Source organism: Rasamsonia emersonii (genome assembly GCF_000968595.1).
Source record: "Rasamsonia emersonii CBS 393.64 chromosome Unknown ctg1118621760359, whole genome shotgun sequence".
In the NCBI taxonomy this organism is placed as follows: Eukaryota; Fungi; Ascomycota; class Eurotiomycetes; order Eurotiales; family Trichocomaceae; genus Rasamsonia; species Rasamsonia emersonii.
This window is the reverse complement of record NW_013563055.1, coordinates 20,935-37,258: the sequence shown is the minus strand read 5'-3', so window position 1 is coordinate 37,258 and position 16,324 is coordinate 20,935. Positions and strand designations below refer to the sequence as shown.

Sequence of the window (16,324 nt, the reverse complement as noted above, 5' to 3'; positions counted from 1 at the left end):
CTTGTCGGCGACAAGTGCTTACATCTTGTCGCGCTGGCCGTAAGAGCGGGTGACGTACTTGCCCTTGTGGACGATGAGGTCCTGAGGGCGGTAGTCCTCGCGGCCGGAGAAGTAGCTCTCCAGGATGGCCTTGGTACCCTGAGCGTAGCGGATCTGGGCGTCGATCGAGGTACCGGACATGTGAGGCACCATGGCGTTGCCACCGCCCCACGGGTGCTGGACGTAGCGCAGCGGGTGGTCCTTGGGAGCAGGCTGAGGGAACCAGACGTCACCACCGTAGCCGCGCAGGTGGCCGCTCTTGACGGCCTCGGCGACATCCTCCTTGACGACGATGGCACCACGGGCGGTGTTGACGAGCCAAGCGCCTGTAGACTTGGATTAGCCCGGCCGGTTCAGACCAAGACGCAATCATCATACTCACCCTTCTTCATCTTGGAGATCAGGTCCTTGTTGAACAGACCACGGGTCTTCTCGTGGAGAGGGCAGTTGATGGTGACAATGTCACACTGAGCAAGCATCTCCTCGAGGTTCTCGACACGGCGGCAGCCAATCTCCTTCTCAACCTCGGGGCTCAGAGGCTGGTAGTCGTAGTACAGGAGCTCCTTGCACTCGAAGGGCTTCAGACGGCGCAGCACACGCTCACCGATACGGCCGACGGCGACGGTACCGACGACCTTGCCCTCGAGGTCGTACTCGTTCTTGGCGACAGCGGCAACGTCCCACTCGCCGCGGACAATCTGCTCGTGGGCAGGGACGAAGTTGCGGACGAGGGCCAGGATGGTCAGGACGACCTGCTCGGCGACGGAGGTCACGTTGCAGCCAGTGACCTCAGCGACGGTGATACCGCCGTTGGTCTTGTTGGCAGCGTTCAGGTCAACGTGGTCAGAGCCAACACCGGCGGTGACGGCGAGCTTGAGCTTCTTGGCCTTGGCCAGACGCTCCGCAGTCAGGTATCCGGGGTGGAAGCTAATGGCATCGATTAGCGCTGCCAATCGGAAGCTCGGGAACGGACCACTTACGGAGTGGTAATGATGACTTCGGCATCGACCAGCTCCCGCTCGAAGACGGAGTCAGGACCGTCCTTGTCGGAGGTGGTGACGACAGTGTGGCCCTGGTCCTCGAGCCACTTGCGCAGGCCGAGCTCGTTCTCGGTGGTACCGAGCAGGCCGGGCTGCTGCTTGGCGTGTTCACCGCCCTGTGTTGTCGTCAGCGATCGAAACCCCAGAGAAATGCCTGCTGGAGACTGGGGTATGGAAGACTTACGTCATAGAGGACCATCAACACTTTACCCTGTCGGTTGGCAGTCGCGGTTAGCGTACGCAGTCCAGTGAATGGAGATGAGCATGGCCCAGGCGTGCGCCTGAGGCCAGCACGCGCGGAGGAGAGGAGGGAGCTGCCAGCAGGGCGCTGGAGCTGAGAAAGAGCACGGAGAAATACCATCTTGAATGATGTGACTCAAGGACAAGGCCTGAGAATCAAAAGTTCAAGTACGTCGGGAGATCGAAGCGGTTTAAATATCCGGATCGGCTGTAAGCAGCAGTCAGTCAGCGTGAGGTCATACCAATGACGGGGAGTGTCTTGCATGCAGCTGGCAGCAGCTAGGTTGCGGGCGAGCTTGTCCAGACGCGGAGGATCCTCCGATCAATGCGGGGAAAGCACCAGCCTGGGAAGGACAGTGCAGTGCCCGCGCAACATGGCTGCGTTCCAGCCAGAGGCTAGCAACCGAAACATAACACAAGTGCGGCAGGGGGCCAAGCTATGTGGCATGGCATGTCACATACCAGATTACCTCAACCGAGATAGCGTGCAGTAGAGCGTAGATGAGAAGAGGATGATATGAGAGTGATTGACACTGGTGAACGAAGAGAGAAAGACCAGCTGCAGGAGCAGAGGGAACGCCGTTATATATACCCCTCCAGGGCGACCCAATTCCCACTTCTCAACCTGCTGAAAACAGGCCTGCGCGGTTAATGGGCAATGATGTTACCCCATCGAGAAAGCGTACAACAGCCCCACCATCGATGATGGCTCGACACAGGCAGGCCTTCGTAGGCTGGCAGGGAAGGCGCCGGCTGTCGAGGCTCCGCAGCAGGGAGAGGGGCTCGAGGATGATTGTCATCATCCTGTCCCACTGACATACAACAGCCTCTCGCTGCAACCCGCCAAGGACGGGAAAACGGAAGGGCCTGACTCTCCGCACCGCGATATCCTGATGGCCGTCGTTCCGCCTGCTCCGTGACCGCAGTCGATCCTATCATCGAACCGAGCCACAGGGCGTCTAGGCCGCATCCGATATAGCACGAGTCGCCTTCCAGCTTCCAGCTCAGGAAGTCAGATCTGTCAAATCAGTCGCTCGGGAAGCCGAGGTGCAGTCGAGGCCCAATGACAATGGCTGCGGGCGTCTATCCAGACGAATGCGGGGTCACCGGGCTCCTCCAATTATCAGTAATGACGCCGACCATGGAGGGGGGCAGCCTCTCTGCAGCGGCAGATCGAGCAACCACGCTGCCAATGGGCTCGTCCAGCCACAGTAGTCGTTACCTAAGTCGTCTGCAGGGTCTGCAACTCGTGATGTGTAGACACACGACGTCTGCATGCTGCTGCAGCATCGCCGCAATCGGCGCTCTTGTCACGTGACCTGTCGTATACAGCAAACAGCTCTCCTCACGCTAAGCCGCATTGGATCGGTCTCCAAGCCCCGCCAATGAGGGGAAAGCTGACATAATGAGGGGGGCACGCACGCAGCCGTCCTGGCGCTCGAGTCTGCGAGTCACCACTCGTGGCGGTGTATCGTCGAGCATCCGTCGGTGCCGTCAGCATTCCGCAAGCAGAAGAGTATAGAAACTGCGTCATGGACCTGTCTATCGTGTGGGCCTTGATTCAGGAACGCGCTGCAGTCTAGGAGTCATCATTAGTCATCATCAGGGCGCTTGGCGCCACTCCGAAATTCGCCCGGAATTCCCCCTGTCCAGTACGTGGACGGTAGCATCCGAGTACCCTGAGGGGCGTATCCGCTCTTCCGCCACTACTGACGTATGCGAGGGGAACGTCGACCTTCTCCAACAATAATAACCGTCCCGTGCAGTACTTATTGGAAGCGTACAATTTCCAAGAATAGACATCCCATCCCGGCTCCGTTCGGCACCATTCGGCGAGCACTCTTTCAAAAAGGAAACATCATCACCACCGCCGATTCTGATCTCAACGAGTTGGGAATTGCTATCAACGCGTGCTGTGTCAGATTCCTGAACCGTCGCCACAATCGCGGTGAAGGAGCGGTGAAGGTGATTATTCGTAGCGCAAGCGTCTGTTGCGACTATCCTCTGAACAGGAATTGCTTCATCGTCGATTTTGGAATCGATTCGCGAAAACGATGGAATCTTGCCGATATGCCGGGCGACCATATATGTCGAATAGCTCCGAGAGCTGCGATCGGGCGTTTACATGTCTGAGGCGTCGTTTGCGACGTGGCCAGCTGGATCAGAATTTCTCTATGTCTTGGAATCTGCTTCTTTGATTATCGCACAGCATCAATGACAAGTGCTGGATTGACAAGTGTCGCTAAAGGTCGCTGCGCTGTCGCATTGTCTCACGGACATTCCCCTGAGATGGCTCCCTAGACCGCGAGACATGTCAGGGAACAGAGCGGGATCTTGACAGGCGATACGGGCTATCTTCAGCACATGTACTGATGATTCAACTTTGCCGCAAGAGGAATACTCACGACGAACCTTTGTGCCAAGCTTGCAGACGATGATACGCATGATCTGGCAGTGATTGGCCAGGTCTGGAAGCTGGTCTATTCGAGATTGAAACGACGGCGAACTCGACGCGCGCTGTGTGGTCTTGAACGCGTCTGTCAGCTCGACTTGGCGCAGGAAGACGACTACTCTTCGGAATTATCGAAGAAAATGACTGGAATGGCACGAGAAGGACGAAGAGCTAAGTCGAAGAAGACTACTGCGTCCACACTAAGAGACACGGGAAGGCGCGATCTACGTTGTTCACACGTGGCGGTTGAGTCGATCACCTGATACAACCACCAACACTGATCCCTTTCATACTGACCAGGTTAACGCTTATATGGCTTAGAGGAACTCAATTGGACTAATCCAGTACTCTATAAAATGCCTACCTAGGTGAGACTACTAGTCAAACATACTAATGTCGTTTATCAAGCCAGTCGACTGTCAACCCCTCCATGGTACTTTCATACGTTGCACACATACTCGAATTGACGAGAGAAAATACCAACACCACTGCCTCCACGAGAATTGCCCCAGGGATGACTTACAATGGTGCCAGAGAGATGGCAGCTCTGCTCGGATGCCGACATCTGAATAGAGAGCTCAATTTCGCGCGACCGTCTCCTTCAGAGCCTCTGATCTGCCTTTGTGGCAATCGAGATGTCACCACCTATACCCTTGACACACCCACCCAAGCAACATTGTCAACATCTATACTATGTTGAACATAGCGGTCCAGATGAGATGGTTGAATGATAATCAGATTGCGCAACGTAGCGAAAACTATCCCAGTGCGGGGTGCGGGCGGCTAGTCAGACAAAGCGGGGGAGGTCAAAAGTTTCTTATAAATCAAAACACCATTTTAGCCGATGCAAAACTCAAATGACTTTATTATTAGAATAGTGTGATTTGTCACTAATCTTACTAACATATTATATAATTTAAGTTGGGCTCTAAAATTTAGTTGACAGAAACGATGAAAACGATCTAGATACATGTACTGTACTGTACTCTTTCGGCTAAGATGAAGGAAACCTGCGTAGTTGACAAGACCTTGGTCAATTAGAGAAGATCAAAATAACGAGAAAAAAAAATTATAGGCCAAATACTAGCCAAAAATTCAATGTTTGGGTGGGTTGGTCGATATGATTTCATGCCCTTGGTACAGGTGAGATCGTCAGATGCGTGTACTCTCAAAATTTGTACAGAAAAACTGTTCTAGGATATCATATTAATAAATAAAGAATATTTCAATATTACTAATTTTTCCGAAAACTAGAGAAAAAAATAGTGCCGTACATTATATAAGTAAATGGTCGTTGATTGAAGGAGTAATGTAGAGAAAATATATATTTTTATACAATATATATATAAAATCAGGGATCCTTATTAGGATCAATTTAGTATTAAAAATTCTTGAATCACTACATACCAAGAATAGTACTTCAATTCTTTTCCATATAACAGATGATGGATCTATCTTCTCAACGTGACCACGGAGATACTTTACAATTATTCCATTCCTTCTTAACTCCCGAATCTGAACGGGCCGAAGCGCAGTCCGTACGGCCCGACCGACATCATACCGAATGACTAATACGGCAATGAACCAGGGCTAGGGCTAGCGGACCATGTGCCCTGCACTACCATGGTCTCGCTGTCGTACAGAAAATCATATAGAAAGCATACATATCTGATCCTACCACAGATACCAACAAGGATCCAAGTACGCTGGCCGTGTGTCAGCGGATATGATGCATCTCCCACGCCTGCCGCAATAACCTGCACAGAATGTGAATCTACTGCCACTTGGCTTACGACTACGCTGACGACTCCAGCATGTGCTGTTTTCTTAGCTAGTGGCATTTGTGATCTATCAGCAGAGTGGACCATATGAATTAGATCCACGATAATGACATGGAGACAGCGACAGGGAGAGGATTATGTGCCAAATACGGTGTTCCATACATATTACATGATATCAAAAGCAGTGCGTCAGATAAACACAATTGATATACACTGTCTTATCTGGAATGATTGCATCATGTCATTATTTGTTGATCGAGAATTGAGTTCGATCCACAAAATCAAAACCTTGGAAGACGTCATATTACCTAATATAGGACCTCCACCACGTGGCAAGCAAAGCTCTTGGCTGGAACTATAACGTCATGTACTATGCATAACTGAACGTTTGAGAAACCTGGCATATATTTTTTTAAGACTATCACAGACATCGACGCCCTATTCATCTTAATTCAGACTTATGTGCCTCCCTGCAAATCTTAATTAAGCTCTTAGGCTAGTGACCAAGTCATATCACACCCCATTTCTATACCTAATAATCCTAGTAGATAGCTGGTATTATCGTTTGGCCGTATAATCCCGCAGCACATATATCATTCGAAGTAGCCTCAGGTCAAACCTATCTATCTGAAACGGGAAATCCAGTCCTGCGACACACGCTGTGACCGCACACTTAGCCCAATACAATTCAGGATTGCAGTCTTACCACAGATCATTTAGTTAGTCACTAATCTCTGCTATTACTATTTCCTAACTGTATCTGTCCTCCAGGGACGTGGTGGCGGGCCATCGTCAAACCCGGACGGTTTCACCCCGCATGGACCGCAACCCCTTTCCGTCTCAGTCTGGGCCACCTCCCTCCGTGCGTCCTCCTTCACCACTCCATCCCGATGCCATCGAGTACCAATTTTTTAGAAAAAGCGCTTTTCTCGTACTGCCGCTGCCTCAGTTAGCTCTGGATGTGTCTCGATGTCAGAACTGCCCGGAACTGCAGACTGCGTTGGCTGAACTAGTAGTACTAATACGTGCGCGTTTCGATCTTGTCCTCTTCGCCATTGTGATGTGCTGACTGATTGCCTGCCACATTTTCCAGTTGCTTCGTTCCTATGCAGAATGCGGAGTGAAAAACGAAATTGTCTTGCTTACAGGATGTGATGTGAACAAGATCTCTGGAGCATCCCGGACCACATGGATGGCATCGAGCTCGAGCCAATTGAGGAGCTTCGTGGTTCCCTGACAGTTCTAGCTCCTCGTCTCTGACAGGGATCGCCATCTCTGACACCGTTGACGCAAAAGCCCTGCAGATATCTCGCAGCCGCCGTTTGTCATCTATTCCGTCCACTAGACGACACCAACCCAAGGTCTTGGAACAGACCAAAATCCAGTGATTCCTAATCCAGAAAATGCTTGACACGGCCGAGTAGGTGGCTGCTTCGAGGTAGACTAGCAGTTCTAGTTGCGGCGCTTGGACATGAAAAGCCTTATCACGGATCTAGACTGCTGCCTGTCCGTCTCGAGCGCTTCTCAGTTTGTTTCTTCTTTATGCACTTTCTTTCCTTGCTATCCCCTCTTTCTTGTCTGTCTTGTGTCCCTTTTTTTCTCTTTGCCGCCCTGGTTGGCGTTTTTGCGACTCTTCAGCTGGCCTGGGATCTCGTTGTGTCGAGACTCTGGCAGTCCCGACCCATAGAGATTTGTCGCTACCCTTTTTTTCTTTCCTTTTGACCATTTTTCGACAATCTCTTTTCTTCGTTCTTTCACTTGTCTCTTATCGAAAGCACGTTTCTCATGTCGGCATTGTCACTCGTTTAATCGTCTTCCGGGACGAAGACTAGTTCCGCTAAGACGACATGAATCATTCCGTTCTTTGGTCGCGGGCGGTAGCCCAAAGAAGTCATATCGCGACCAGCAGCTACATGTTTAACAATGAGACGCAGAAGCTGATTATGGAGCTGGTCCGCAATAACGATGTCAAATATGGAATGTCGACCGTCCTCCTAGTGGCCTTCAACATGGCGTCCGCAGCAATTGTCGTCGGTCTTGTATTGTATGATGCAAGGAGCCTGGCAAAGAGGAGTCTCCCAACGAAAACAGGGTACGTCCAGCTTCTCGAGCATGCCAACAAACTTCGATTAGGTGAGAATAACATTTCGACAGGAAGACACCGAACCTGCTTCACATGGTCCATCCTGCTGAGGTGGTACCGCTGTCACTCTCCATGGCCATTCTGGCCCAGGGGGTAGTCTTTCTGTCAGTCCAAGCCATAGGAGTTGACACCATCATGATCCAAGATTGTCGAGCGATCGGCCAATTGGTCTTTCCAGGTACGTCTAAGATGCTCGGCTTATTGCCTAACTCTCTAACATGTGCAGCGATCTGGATCGTCGGATTTGTTGTCCTCGTGCTCGGAATCGAGACGGTCTATAGGAGCCTCCGGAAGGATCGATTTGCGTCTCGTGGTAGATGGAATATCATAATATGCTGGGTCGCGGTGGCTGTCATGCTGCTTCTCACATGGATCCCTACGAGGGCTCGTCCAAGGGCGCATGACAGATGTCGTGCTATTCTTCTGGTCTTTGCCCTTCCGTGGGCCGACGTGGCTTTTGGAATCACACTTGCGCTGATCATCTTGTACCTTGTCATGGGCGCGATATTGGTGGCTCAGCTGCTCCGCACAGTCAAGTTGGACCGCACGGAGAGGATTGCTGCCAGCCGGATGGTCTACTATCTAGTACTCGCAGCAGCTCTTTTTGTAGGTTTTCACGTCTCAGTATATTGATCCGTTGCTGACCTGGCAGTCCTTTGTCATACCTCTCTGGGGGCAGGTTACATTTTCTCGACGCTCCCAAGTGACCTTCATGATGGCGACAATCGCATTGAACGTATTCGGAATTGTCAACTCATTTTTCCATCTTCTGCTTCGATCAAACGCGGATAGCATGGCCATTCGTCCCCCGGCAACATCATGGCAGGGGAACCGGAAATGGAAATTCTTCGGTTCGAACGCGCTGGACATTGGGCATCATATCACCAGCCCAGTGGCTTTGCCGGACGACAGTGCAACTGTGTCCCGAAGTTCTTCGAAGAGAGACAAGAGCGATGTCGAAGCTGCCGGCCAAAGCAAACCGGATGCTAATAAGTCTCTGCCCCCTCCACCGCTGTTAACGGTGCCAAAACACTATCAGAAAAGATCTCAATATTCGGTTTTCCCGACGAAGGAGAGCACTCGACAATTGTTGCGGCCACTGCATCCACCCTCAAGCATCTACGAGGATGATGAGAACTTGTTGCGTCCGCCGGAGGCTCCTTTTGCCAGCCATCAGCGGCATTCCTCGGGTGTCAGTATGGCTACGGTCCAGATAGGACTTCGGTTGAGCAATGTGAGCATTCCAGCGATGCGCTTGTCGAATCAAAAATTCTATCGGCCAGCAAGTCCGTTGACTCTCGGTCCGTCGGGCCTTCGAGAAGAGAGCATTCGTTTGTCTGCCCAGTCTTTAGACGTTCCCGTGACACTCAGATCGCCAACGTCTGAGCCAAACTCAGTACCAGAAATTTGGGTACAGAAGACGGAAGTGACGGATGATTCCACAGCGAAGGCAAAACCAAGTGTGAAGAAACCCATTGACCGATCGGCGACGATGAAGGATCTACCACCCCATCCGCCATTGGAGTTTAAGAGCAACAAAACAAAGCAGGCAGAAAAGGTCCTTGAGTCAAGGCCCACGACTGCATCTTCCTCGGCGCAGACCGAGCAGTGGCCTTTACGCAATTCGCAGGATATCCTGTTACCGAAAAAGGCATACCGGCCGAATGAAAACAGTCGGGACGGATGGATATGAGTGACGGGACATGTTTGCCTCAGTAGGCTTTCTGATTTTTTTTTCCTTTCATAAATTCAGTTCCCTTCGTATATGGCGCTGTATGCTATTGGAGAATTTCGCCTGTATAAATTAGCACTTTCTGTTCGTTCTTTTCTTCTTGTATGATGATGACATGTCTAACGATTGTTGGGTTGACTGAAGAAACTTCATTCTGTGGATAGCATAGCACATCGCTTGTCCAAGTACAACGCTTGTCCGAGGGGACTTCCATATTACAAAATAAAACAAAGCCAATTGATTGAGTTGTTGATCGGATCGGATCGAATTGGACTGGATTGGATTAGGTAGAACCTTTTTTTTTTCTTTGGAAAATTTGAGTCATGAGTCAGTCTGCAAGTTCCAAATAGTCCTCCTATTCATGATTCACCCCATGCAGGATAAGCACTCAGGTTCTCCCACTCCCCTTTCCTGTAATGCTCCGTCACCTCCCGGTACTTGCCCTCGGGGATCCTAATCTCACGCCGGTTCCCATCGCTGTCGAAGAACATGAGATAATCGGGCTCGCGGCACGCTGGCGCAGGGTCGTCACCATTATTATTGTTGTTATTATTAATATTCCGACTTTGGACCGCAGCATCAGCATCAGCATTAGCAACAGCACCGCCTTGATACCAACGGGCTGCCACGCCTGATGTCCCAGGCATCCCGTAGCAACAGTCGCCGTCCCGACAGCGCTCAGAAACTGCTGGGCGGTCCGTACAGCGGCGCTCGTTGAAGCCGTACACCCGGTCATCGCCATGTGCCGTTTTTGCGCGAAGGCTGTGGGTGAATGGATGGGCGGCTTCGCAGCATTGGCCTGGTTGTGGTTAGCACACGAAAGGCTAGGCGTTTTTTTTTTTAAAAAAAAAAGGTCTGCGGTAGATTGTCTGGGAAGGAAGGCTTTTAGGTACCTAGGTACCTGTGTAGTAAGTAGATACTGAAATGAAAAAAAGACTTGCCTGCAGCGATATTAGTGCATCCCTGCGAACTCCCACCACAGTGATCCTCTGTATGGAAAAAGAAATCGTTGGCCAATGCGCTCTCAATTAAGAAAAGAGAAAATAAAAAGACAATTTTTGGAACAAGCATTTTTCTTTCTTTTTTTTTTTGTCCTGTGTGGCCCCTATTACTGCTGTTTATGAGAGAAGCTAGGCTAAGTAGATAGGTATATTAGTACCTAGGTAAGTAGAAGTAGAAAGTGTACCCGTAAAATAATCTGCTCAACTTGAGCCTGTCTTGACAGCGAAATTAAGAGTCTTTATTTATAGTCTCCTACTCCTTGCTCTGGTGGTCCGTGGTCATCATGTCTCAGCAGATTCAATTCACCGTCACATCTGGGTCGCCCAAGCCTCAATAATCAATATTCACAAGCTGAATGAAATAAGTCGCGTATCACGTAATAGATTCTGTCCTCTGTTCCACATGTGCAACCAATACGACTAGTTTCTGCTGGTTGAGGCTGACGTTTGTTTGTTTTTTCAGGCGTGATAACCGAGTCCTCCATCTCATGTTGTACAGTACATATGCTGTACATATAAGACAGTGATCACCTGAACGCCTAGACTTTTTTCATCGTCGTCATTTCTCTTGGCCCGCTGTAAGGGTTTAATTAATCAATAAATATACCTAATCAAGGATAAAAGAAGATGTAACTTACCAATTTGGTTTCCCATCTCATTTTCTGCCCTGCGATATTCCTCGATCATTTTTCGGTGTTTAGCTTCGTCTGTGACAATTAATTAATAATTAGAGTCGACAGAGGAATATGCAATATGAGCATGGTCCTTCAGCCGAACAAGCCGACAAGACAACTGCAATGGCAGCAGGCCTACCCCACGGCTCAAACTCTCTCTCTCCAGTGTATCCCAGTCCTCCACTCTAAACAATTCCGTCGCTCTCGCAGCATTCTTCCCGTCCCCGTCCGGCGGTATGTAGATGGCTTTTGAGACTCCCTCGCGGTCCTGGTAAGACATGAAGTTGGGATACGCCATCTTCAACGGCGGCCCGGGAGGAAACTTGGCCAGCATGTCCCAGTCGCCAGCAGCAGCAGCCAGATGGCATACCTCTTCATACGCCTCGGGTGAGATGATGGCAATGCTATGGTCGATGCCTTTGCTGTCCGTGTAGTGGAACACGGGGGGCGGAGCTGGTTTTCCATGTGGAGCTGAAGATTGGCACGGGATTGCTTCTTTGCTTTCACTGGCTGCTGATGCCATGGAGGACTGTCTGTCTGCAAGTTGTCATTGAGATGATGGATTGGATACTGACGAAGTGGCAGTGACAGTGATGGCGATGATGTAAAAAAAATGAAGGTACAGGGAGAGAAAAAAAAGGTTGGTACTGCTAAATCTGCGGTTCTGTGGGAAGAAGGAATGATAATGATAATTTTGGATCTAATCTAGTACATGCATCTTGTATTCTAGTTACTGTATTCTGCTGTACTGTACAAGTTGATTGGAGAGAGTGTATGAGTGTGTGAGTGCGTAGGAGTGAGTGTGAGTGGAATAATGTACATACAGTACATAGATTATCACATATTATCACATCATATCATACATACATATCCTTCTTGTATATATAGTACAAGCCTCTCTCAGTCTCGGGTCTCGATCTTGAGAGGGAATATCTGCCTGCCTGCCTGCCCGCACGGTCTATTCTATTCTGTTGTATTTTATGCCAGAAAACTTCTTGCCGGGCAGGTTCCCTGCTTACCTATATTCTGCCATATTCCTGGGTGATCCCTTAGATTCCTCAGTTGCGAAGGCAGACAGATTAGGGAGGTTGGCAGTCGATGACAATTAGATATGCTTAAAAAACAACATTGAGCAACTTCCCCCCCTTGACGACCACTACCCGCCGTCGCTTCTCCCAGTCGTTCTTCTCCCGCAGCCACCGCCGCCCCTGCTCCGTCTCTAGCACCCGCGAGATGACCCAGTCCTGCTCCTCTTCCGGCGTCGTGGCCGACTGCAGCCGCGGGATCGTCACGCTGAAGCGCAGCTTGCCGTTGATCTGCACGGCGACCGTCTGCCCGCCGCGCGCGGACAGGGTCTCAGCGTCGGAGTCGCTGAGTAGCGGCGTAGGCCAAGGAGCTGCTGCGATGTTCGAGGATGTGGCATGCTGGTCGGCTGCGGTCTCTGGCAGGATATCCCTGTGAAGGACTTCCCAGCATTCAGAGGTAAGGGCCGGAGCGACCGGAGCGAGAAGCCTGAGAAGAGACGACACGCAAATGTAGAGCACAGCCGGCGTGGTGGGCGGCGACGAGGCCAGCGCGTTCGTCAGTTTCGTCAGATCGGAAATCACCGTGTTCAGTCCGTAAGGGTCGCTCTCGATGCATTGCGTGACAGAGCAGATCGTTCGATGAGTCGACAGAACAGCGTCGGCATCACTGTCAGACAGCTGTGACAGCGCAGGAAGAGCAATCGCATGACTCGAGGCCAAGTCACCCGACAGCTGGAACGATGACTCAGACAAGCTCTGCCGGGCGTCCTGCACCACCTTCCACAGCCGCGCGAACCACCGCTCAATGCCCACGATCTTCGTCTCATCCCAGTCGAGCACCTCGCTCACCGGCGCAGCAAAAAGGACGTGCGCGCGCGTTGCGTCGGCTCCGTACTTGGCCACGCACGTCGTCGGGTCAACACCGTTGTGCTTGCTCTTTGACATCTTCTCAAACGACACATTGGGAGTGATCTGCGTCCCCTTGATCAGCGGCTTCTCCGGATTCGTCAGGTCGACCTCGGACGGAAGCAAGAATCGTCCGGTCGATGGCTCCGTGTAGGTTTTGCCATGCACCATGCCTTGCGTCAAGAGCGTCCGGAAAGGCTCTGCAGGCGCTGCGACGGCGCCAGAGTGAGCAATCTCCGGGAACAATTCCGATTGCGCTAGGAACTTGTAAATGAAGCGGGCGTAGAGCAGGTGCAAAATCGCATGTTCCACGCCGCCGACGTAGATATCGACAGGCCGAGCCGTAGACGGCGAGAATGGCAGGTCTTCATTCGCTGGATCCAAATATCTCAAGTAGTACCACGACGAATCAACGAAAGTGTCCATGGTATCGGTATCCCGCTTCGCAGGCCCACCGCACCTCGGACACTCCGTATGCAGCCATTCCTCTGCAGACTCCAGCGGATTCCCCTTCTTTCCCTTAAGCCAGTCGCCCTCGACTTTTGGCAGTGTCACCGGAAGCTGGTCCACTGGCACAGGAACCGGACCGCAGCTCTGGCAGTGGATGATGGGAATTGGAGTGCCCCAGTGGCGCTGCCGGCTGATCAGCCAGTCGCGCAGTCTCCACGATTCGGCAGTCTCGCCGCGGCCAATCTGCTGGAGATCCGAAACGATCTGTTTGGCGGCATCCTTGGAGTTGAGGCCTTGATATTTCCAGCATCTCGCGGTGAGGAATCCTTCCTGGGTGAACGCCTGGGCGTCCTCGGCAGGGACAATACTGGAGGCCTCGTCCTGGACGGTAGATTCCGGCTGGATGACCATAGAAATGAACTCTGGCTTCATATTTTCTTTGAAAAAGGCCAGGTCTCGGGTGTCGTGGCCTGGCACGCCCATGACCGCCCCTTCTCCGTAGCCGCTCAAGACGTACGGAGCGACAAAGACGGGGAGCTTGCGGGAGAGATGAGGGCTCTCTTTGTCGATTATCTGCAGCGGATGGGATGCATACACGCCCGCTAACCGATAACCGGCCTTGGAATCGGGAGGAAGAGAGGCCGCCTCGTCCAGGAATTTTTGCAGTGCGGGATCCTTCCTGGCGGCCTTGACAACCACCGGATGATCCAATGACAGGGCAAGGTATTCGACACCATATAAAGTATCAGGCCGCGTGGTAAACACCTCCACATCGAGGTGCTCGTTTGCGTCAATCGTTACAGAGAATTTGATCTTCGCGCCTTGTGACTTGCCCAGCCAATGCCTCTGCATGGACAGCACGCGCTCGGGCCAAGCCCCTGACAGAGCATCGAGGTCTTTCAGAAGGGCCTCCTTGAAGGCGGTAATGCGGAAGAACCACTGCTTCAGCTTGATCTTCTGGACCTTTGCGCCGGAGCGCCACGAGAAGCCTTTGGCGTCGACCTAGAATGACGTTCAGCAAGGGATTGCCCACGAGATGATTGGGTTAGCCTACCTGCTCGTTTGCCAGCACAGTCTTATCGACTGGATCATAGTTGACAAGCGCTTCCGCCTGGTACGCGAGACCTTTTTCGTAGAGCATGAGGAAAATGCGCTGGGTGTGCTTGTAAAAGTCTGGCGAACATGTCGCCAATTCCTGCCTCCACACTCAGCACTAAACCATGCAACCAATTGTAAGAGCACGACGAACCCTGTCCCAATCAAACGCTATCCCGATATTCCTCAGCTGTGCCCTCATCCGCTGTATGTTATCCCTCGTCCACTCGGCCGGGTCGACACCACGCTCAATCGCCGCATTCTCCGCCGGCAAGCCAAAGGCATCCCAGCCGATGGGGTGCAGGACGTCGTGGCCACGCATGCGATAAAACCGCGCCAGCACATCCGAGATGGTATACACGCGCAGATGGCCCATGTGCAGTGTGCCGGACGGATAGGGGAACATGGCGAGAACATAGGACTTGGGCCGGCCATCTTCCTTCGAGCCCATTCCGAAGGTTATCCTCTCCTTCTCCGATTCCATCTGCGCCCATCTCTCCTGCCATTTCCTGTCGATCGCCAGGAGGTCCAGCCGCGGGGGTACGGAAGAAGTCGAGGCCAGTCTGCGGGAGGGAAGGGAATGATAAGGAGTTGCATTTTTTCGGTATGTGGTAGAAGAGAAAGGGCCAAGATTATTGCTGTGGAAAGTTGTAGTTGTCGTAGCAGTCTTCCTGCCCGTCAACAAATATCGCCGTCCGCCGGACACAACAACGGTTCTCCGGGAGGCAGGCAACATCATTGCCAAGGGAATCAGCGCGCGTCCACACGAGAGGGAGAGAATATGCATCGTCGCTGTCGTAATAGGTTCGAACTGGACTTTTGCTGTATGAGCATGATGTCAGATCATGTACGCATCCATGATTAGGCGTATGAAATTGAGAGCTGCGCGGGCATCATCAATTGAGCAGAGCCACAGAAGAGGGACCAGTGCGGAAAGTCTGGAAAGTGGGTCAATTGATCTCTCCAGTAAATCGATTGATCAATTGCGTTCGATATGCAATATCAACCGATGCCATGGGCATGATTGTCATTCGAGCTGCGCCGTCGGTTTTTGGCTCCTCCGGCCCGATCGGGTTAGCGCAGACTACAAACGGCTAACCTAGTCGGGTAACCTGTCTACAAGCCAGAAATTGTCAATATTTCTTCTGGTATCATGACGACTTTCTATTTCTTCTTCAGCTAGTGGCCCTTCAGTCGCTCAACATGCTGAGCAACATACAGTACTGTACTAAGTGCCTAGGTGTCTCTTTGGCCTCCACCTGGATCTTATCAAGCCGATCCATGTAACCGGATTGGGTTTAGCGCAGCCCTTGAGACTATGGTCGAAGAACGAGGCACCCTTCGCATCATCTTGCATTCTTATATTGTTGTTGATATCCAAAGGGGCGAGAAGGACCTGAGAGCACCATAGGATTACATGACTCTTTTCGACCTGTGTTAATTTCGTGGTTGACCATTCGTCGCCCCCGCGGATCATGTGATCAACAGGCAGCATCTCCTTCCCTGCTCACTTCATCTTACCGTCCTACGCTCCTTCACTGTATTATTCCTTGCTCCCATGCAACCTAGAGTTACCGTCTATTATTCCCCAAATTCTCACGTCTGTATCATGTCCTCTCCGAATATGTCTACCCCCACCGTGTCAACCACTGGGCAAGGTGCCCAGTTATCGCTCGAACAACCCTCATGCTCCGAGCGGAGATCAGAAGACAGTTAGTTCATCAGAAAAAGTCGAGACTCGGGAGC

General features: G+C 51.6%; 4 protein-coding genes across 4 annotated transcripts; 1 reads left to right on the top strand and 3 right to left on the bottom strand.

Annotated features, from left to right (window-relative positions):
• Positions 1-18: 18 nt before the first annotated feature.
• Positions 19-1,440, bottom strand: T310_6062 (Formate dehydrogenase; the record flags this gene model as incomplete). The annotated part of the gene is made up of 4 exons (XM_013471106.1): positions 19-365; positions 422-966; positions 1,020-1,195; positions 1,264-1,440. 4 exons carry the CDS (start codon positions 1,438-1,440, stop codon positions 19-21), a joined length of 1,245 nt encoding a protein of 414 aa, XP_013326560.1.
• A 6,121-nt stretch (positions 1,441-7,561) lies between these two features.
• T310_6061 (uncharacterized protein) lies at positions 7,562-9,388 on the top strand (the record flags this gene model as incomplete). Its single annotated transcript, XM_013471105.1, has 4 exons — positions 7,562-7,644; positions 7,707-7,873; positions 7,922-8,268; positions 8,306-9,388. The coding sequence occupies 4 exons, from the start codon at positions 7,562-7,564 to the stop codon at positions 9,386-9,388; spliced, it is 1,680 nt and encodes a 559-aa protein (XP_013326559.1).
• Positions 9,389-9,786: 398 nt separating this feature from the next.
• Positions 9,787-10,498, bottom strand: T310_6060 (Uncharacterized protein; the record flags this gene model as incomplete). The annotated part of the gene is made up of 2 exons (XM_013471104.1): positions 9,787-10,226; positions 10,321-10,498. The coding sequence occupies 2 exons, from the start codon at positions 10,496-10,498 to the stop codon at positions 9,787-9,789; spliced, it is 618 nt and encodes a 205-aa protein (XP_013326558.1).
• Positions 10,499-10,914: 416 nt separating this feature from the next.
• Positions 10,915-15,365, bottom strand: T310_6059 (Leucine--tRNA ligase; the record flags this gene model as incomplete). The annotated part of the gene is made up of 7 exons (XM_013471103.1): positions 10,915-11,004; positions 11,067-11,090; positions 11,242-11,635; positions 11,970-12,121; positions 12,263-14,485; positions 14,538-14,678; positions 14,733-15,365. 7 exons carry the CDS (start codon positions 15,363-15,365, stop codon positions 10,915-10,917), a joined length of 3,657 nt encoding a protein of 1,218 aa, XP_013326557.1.
• Between the last annotated feature and the right edge of the window lie 959 nt (positions 15,366-16,324).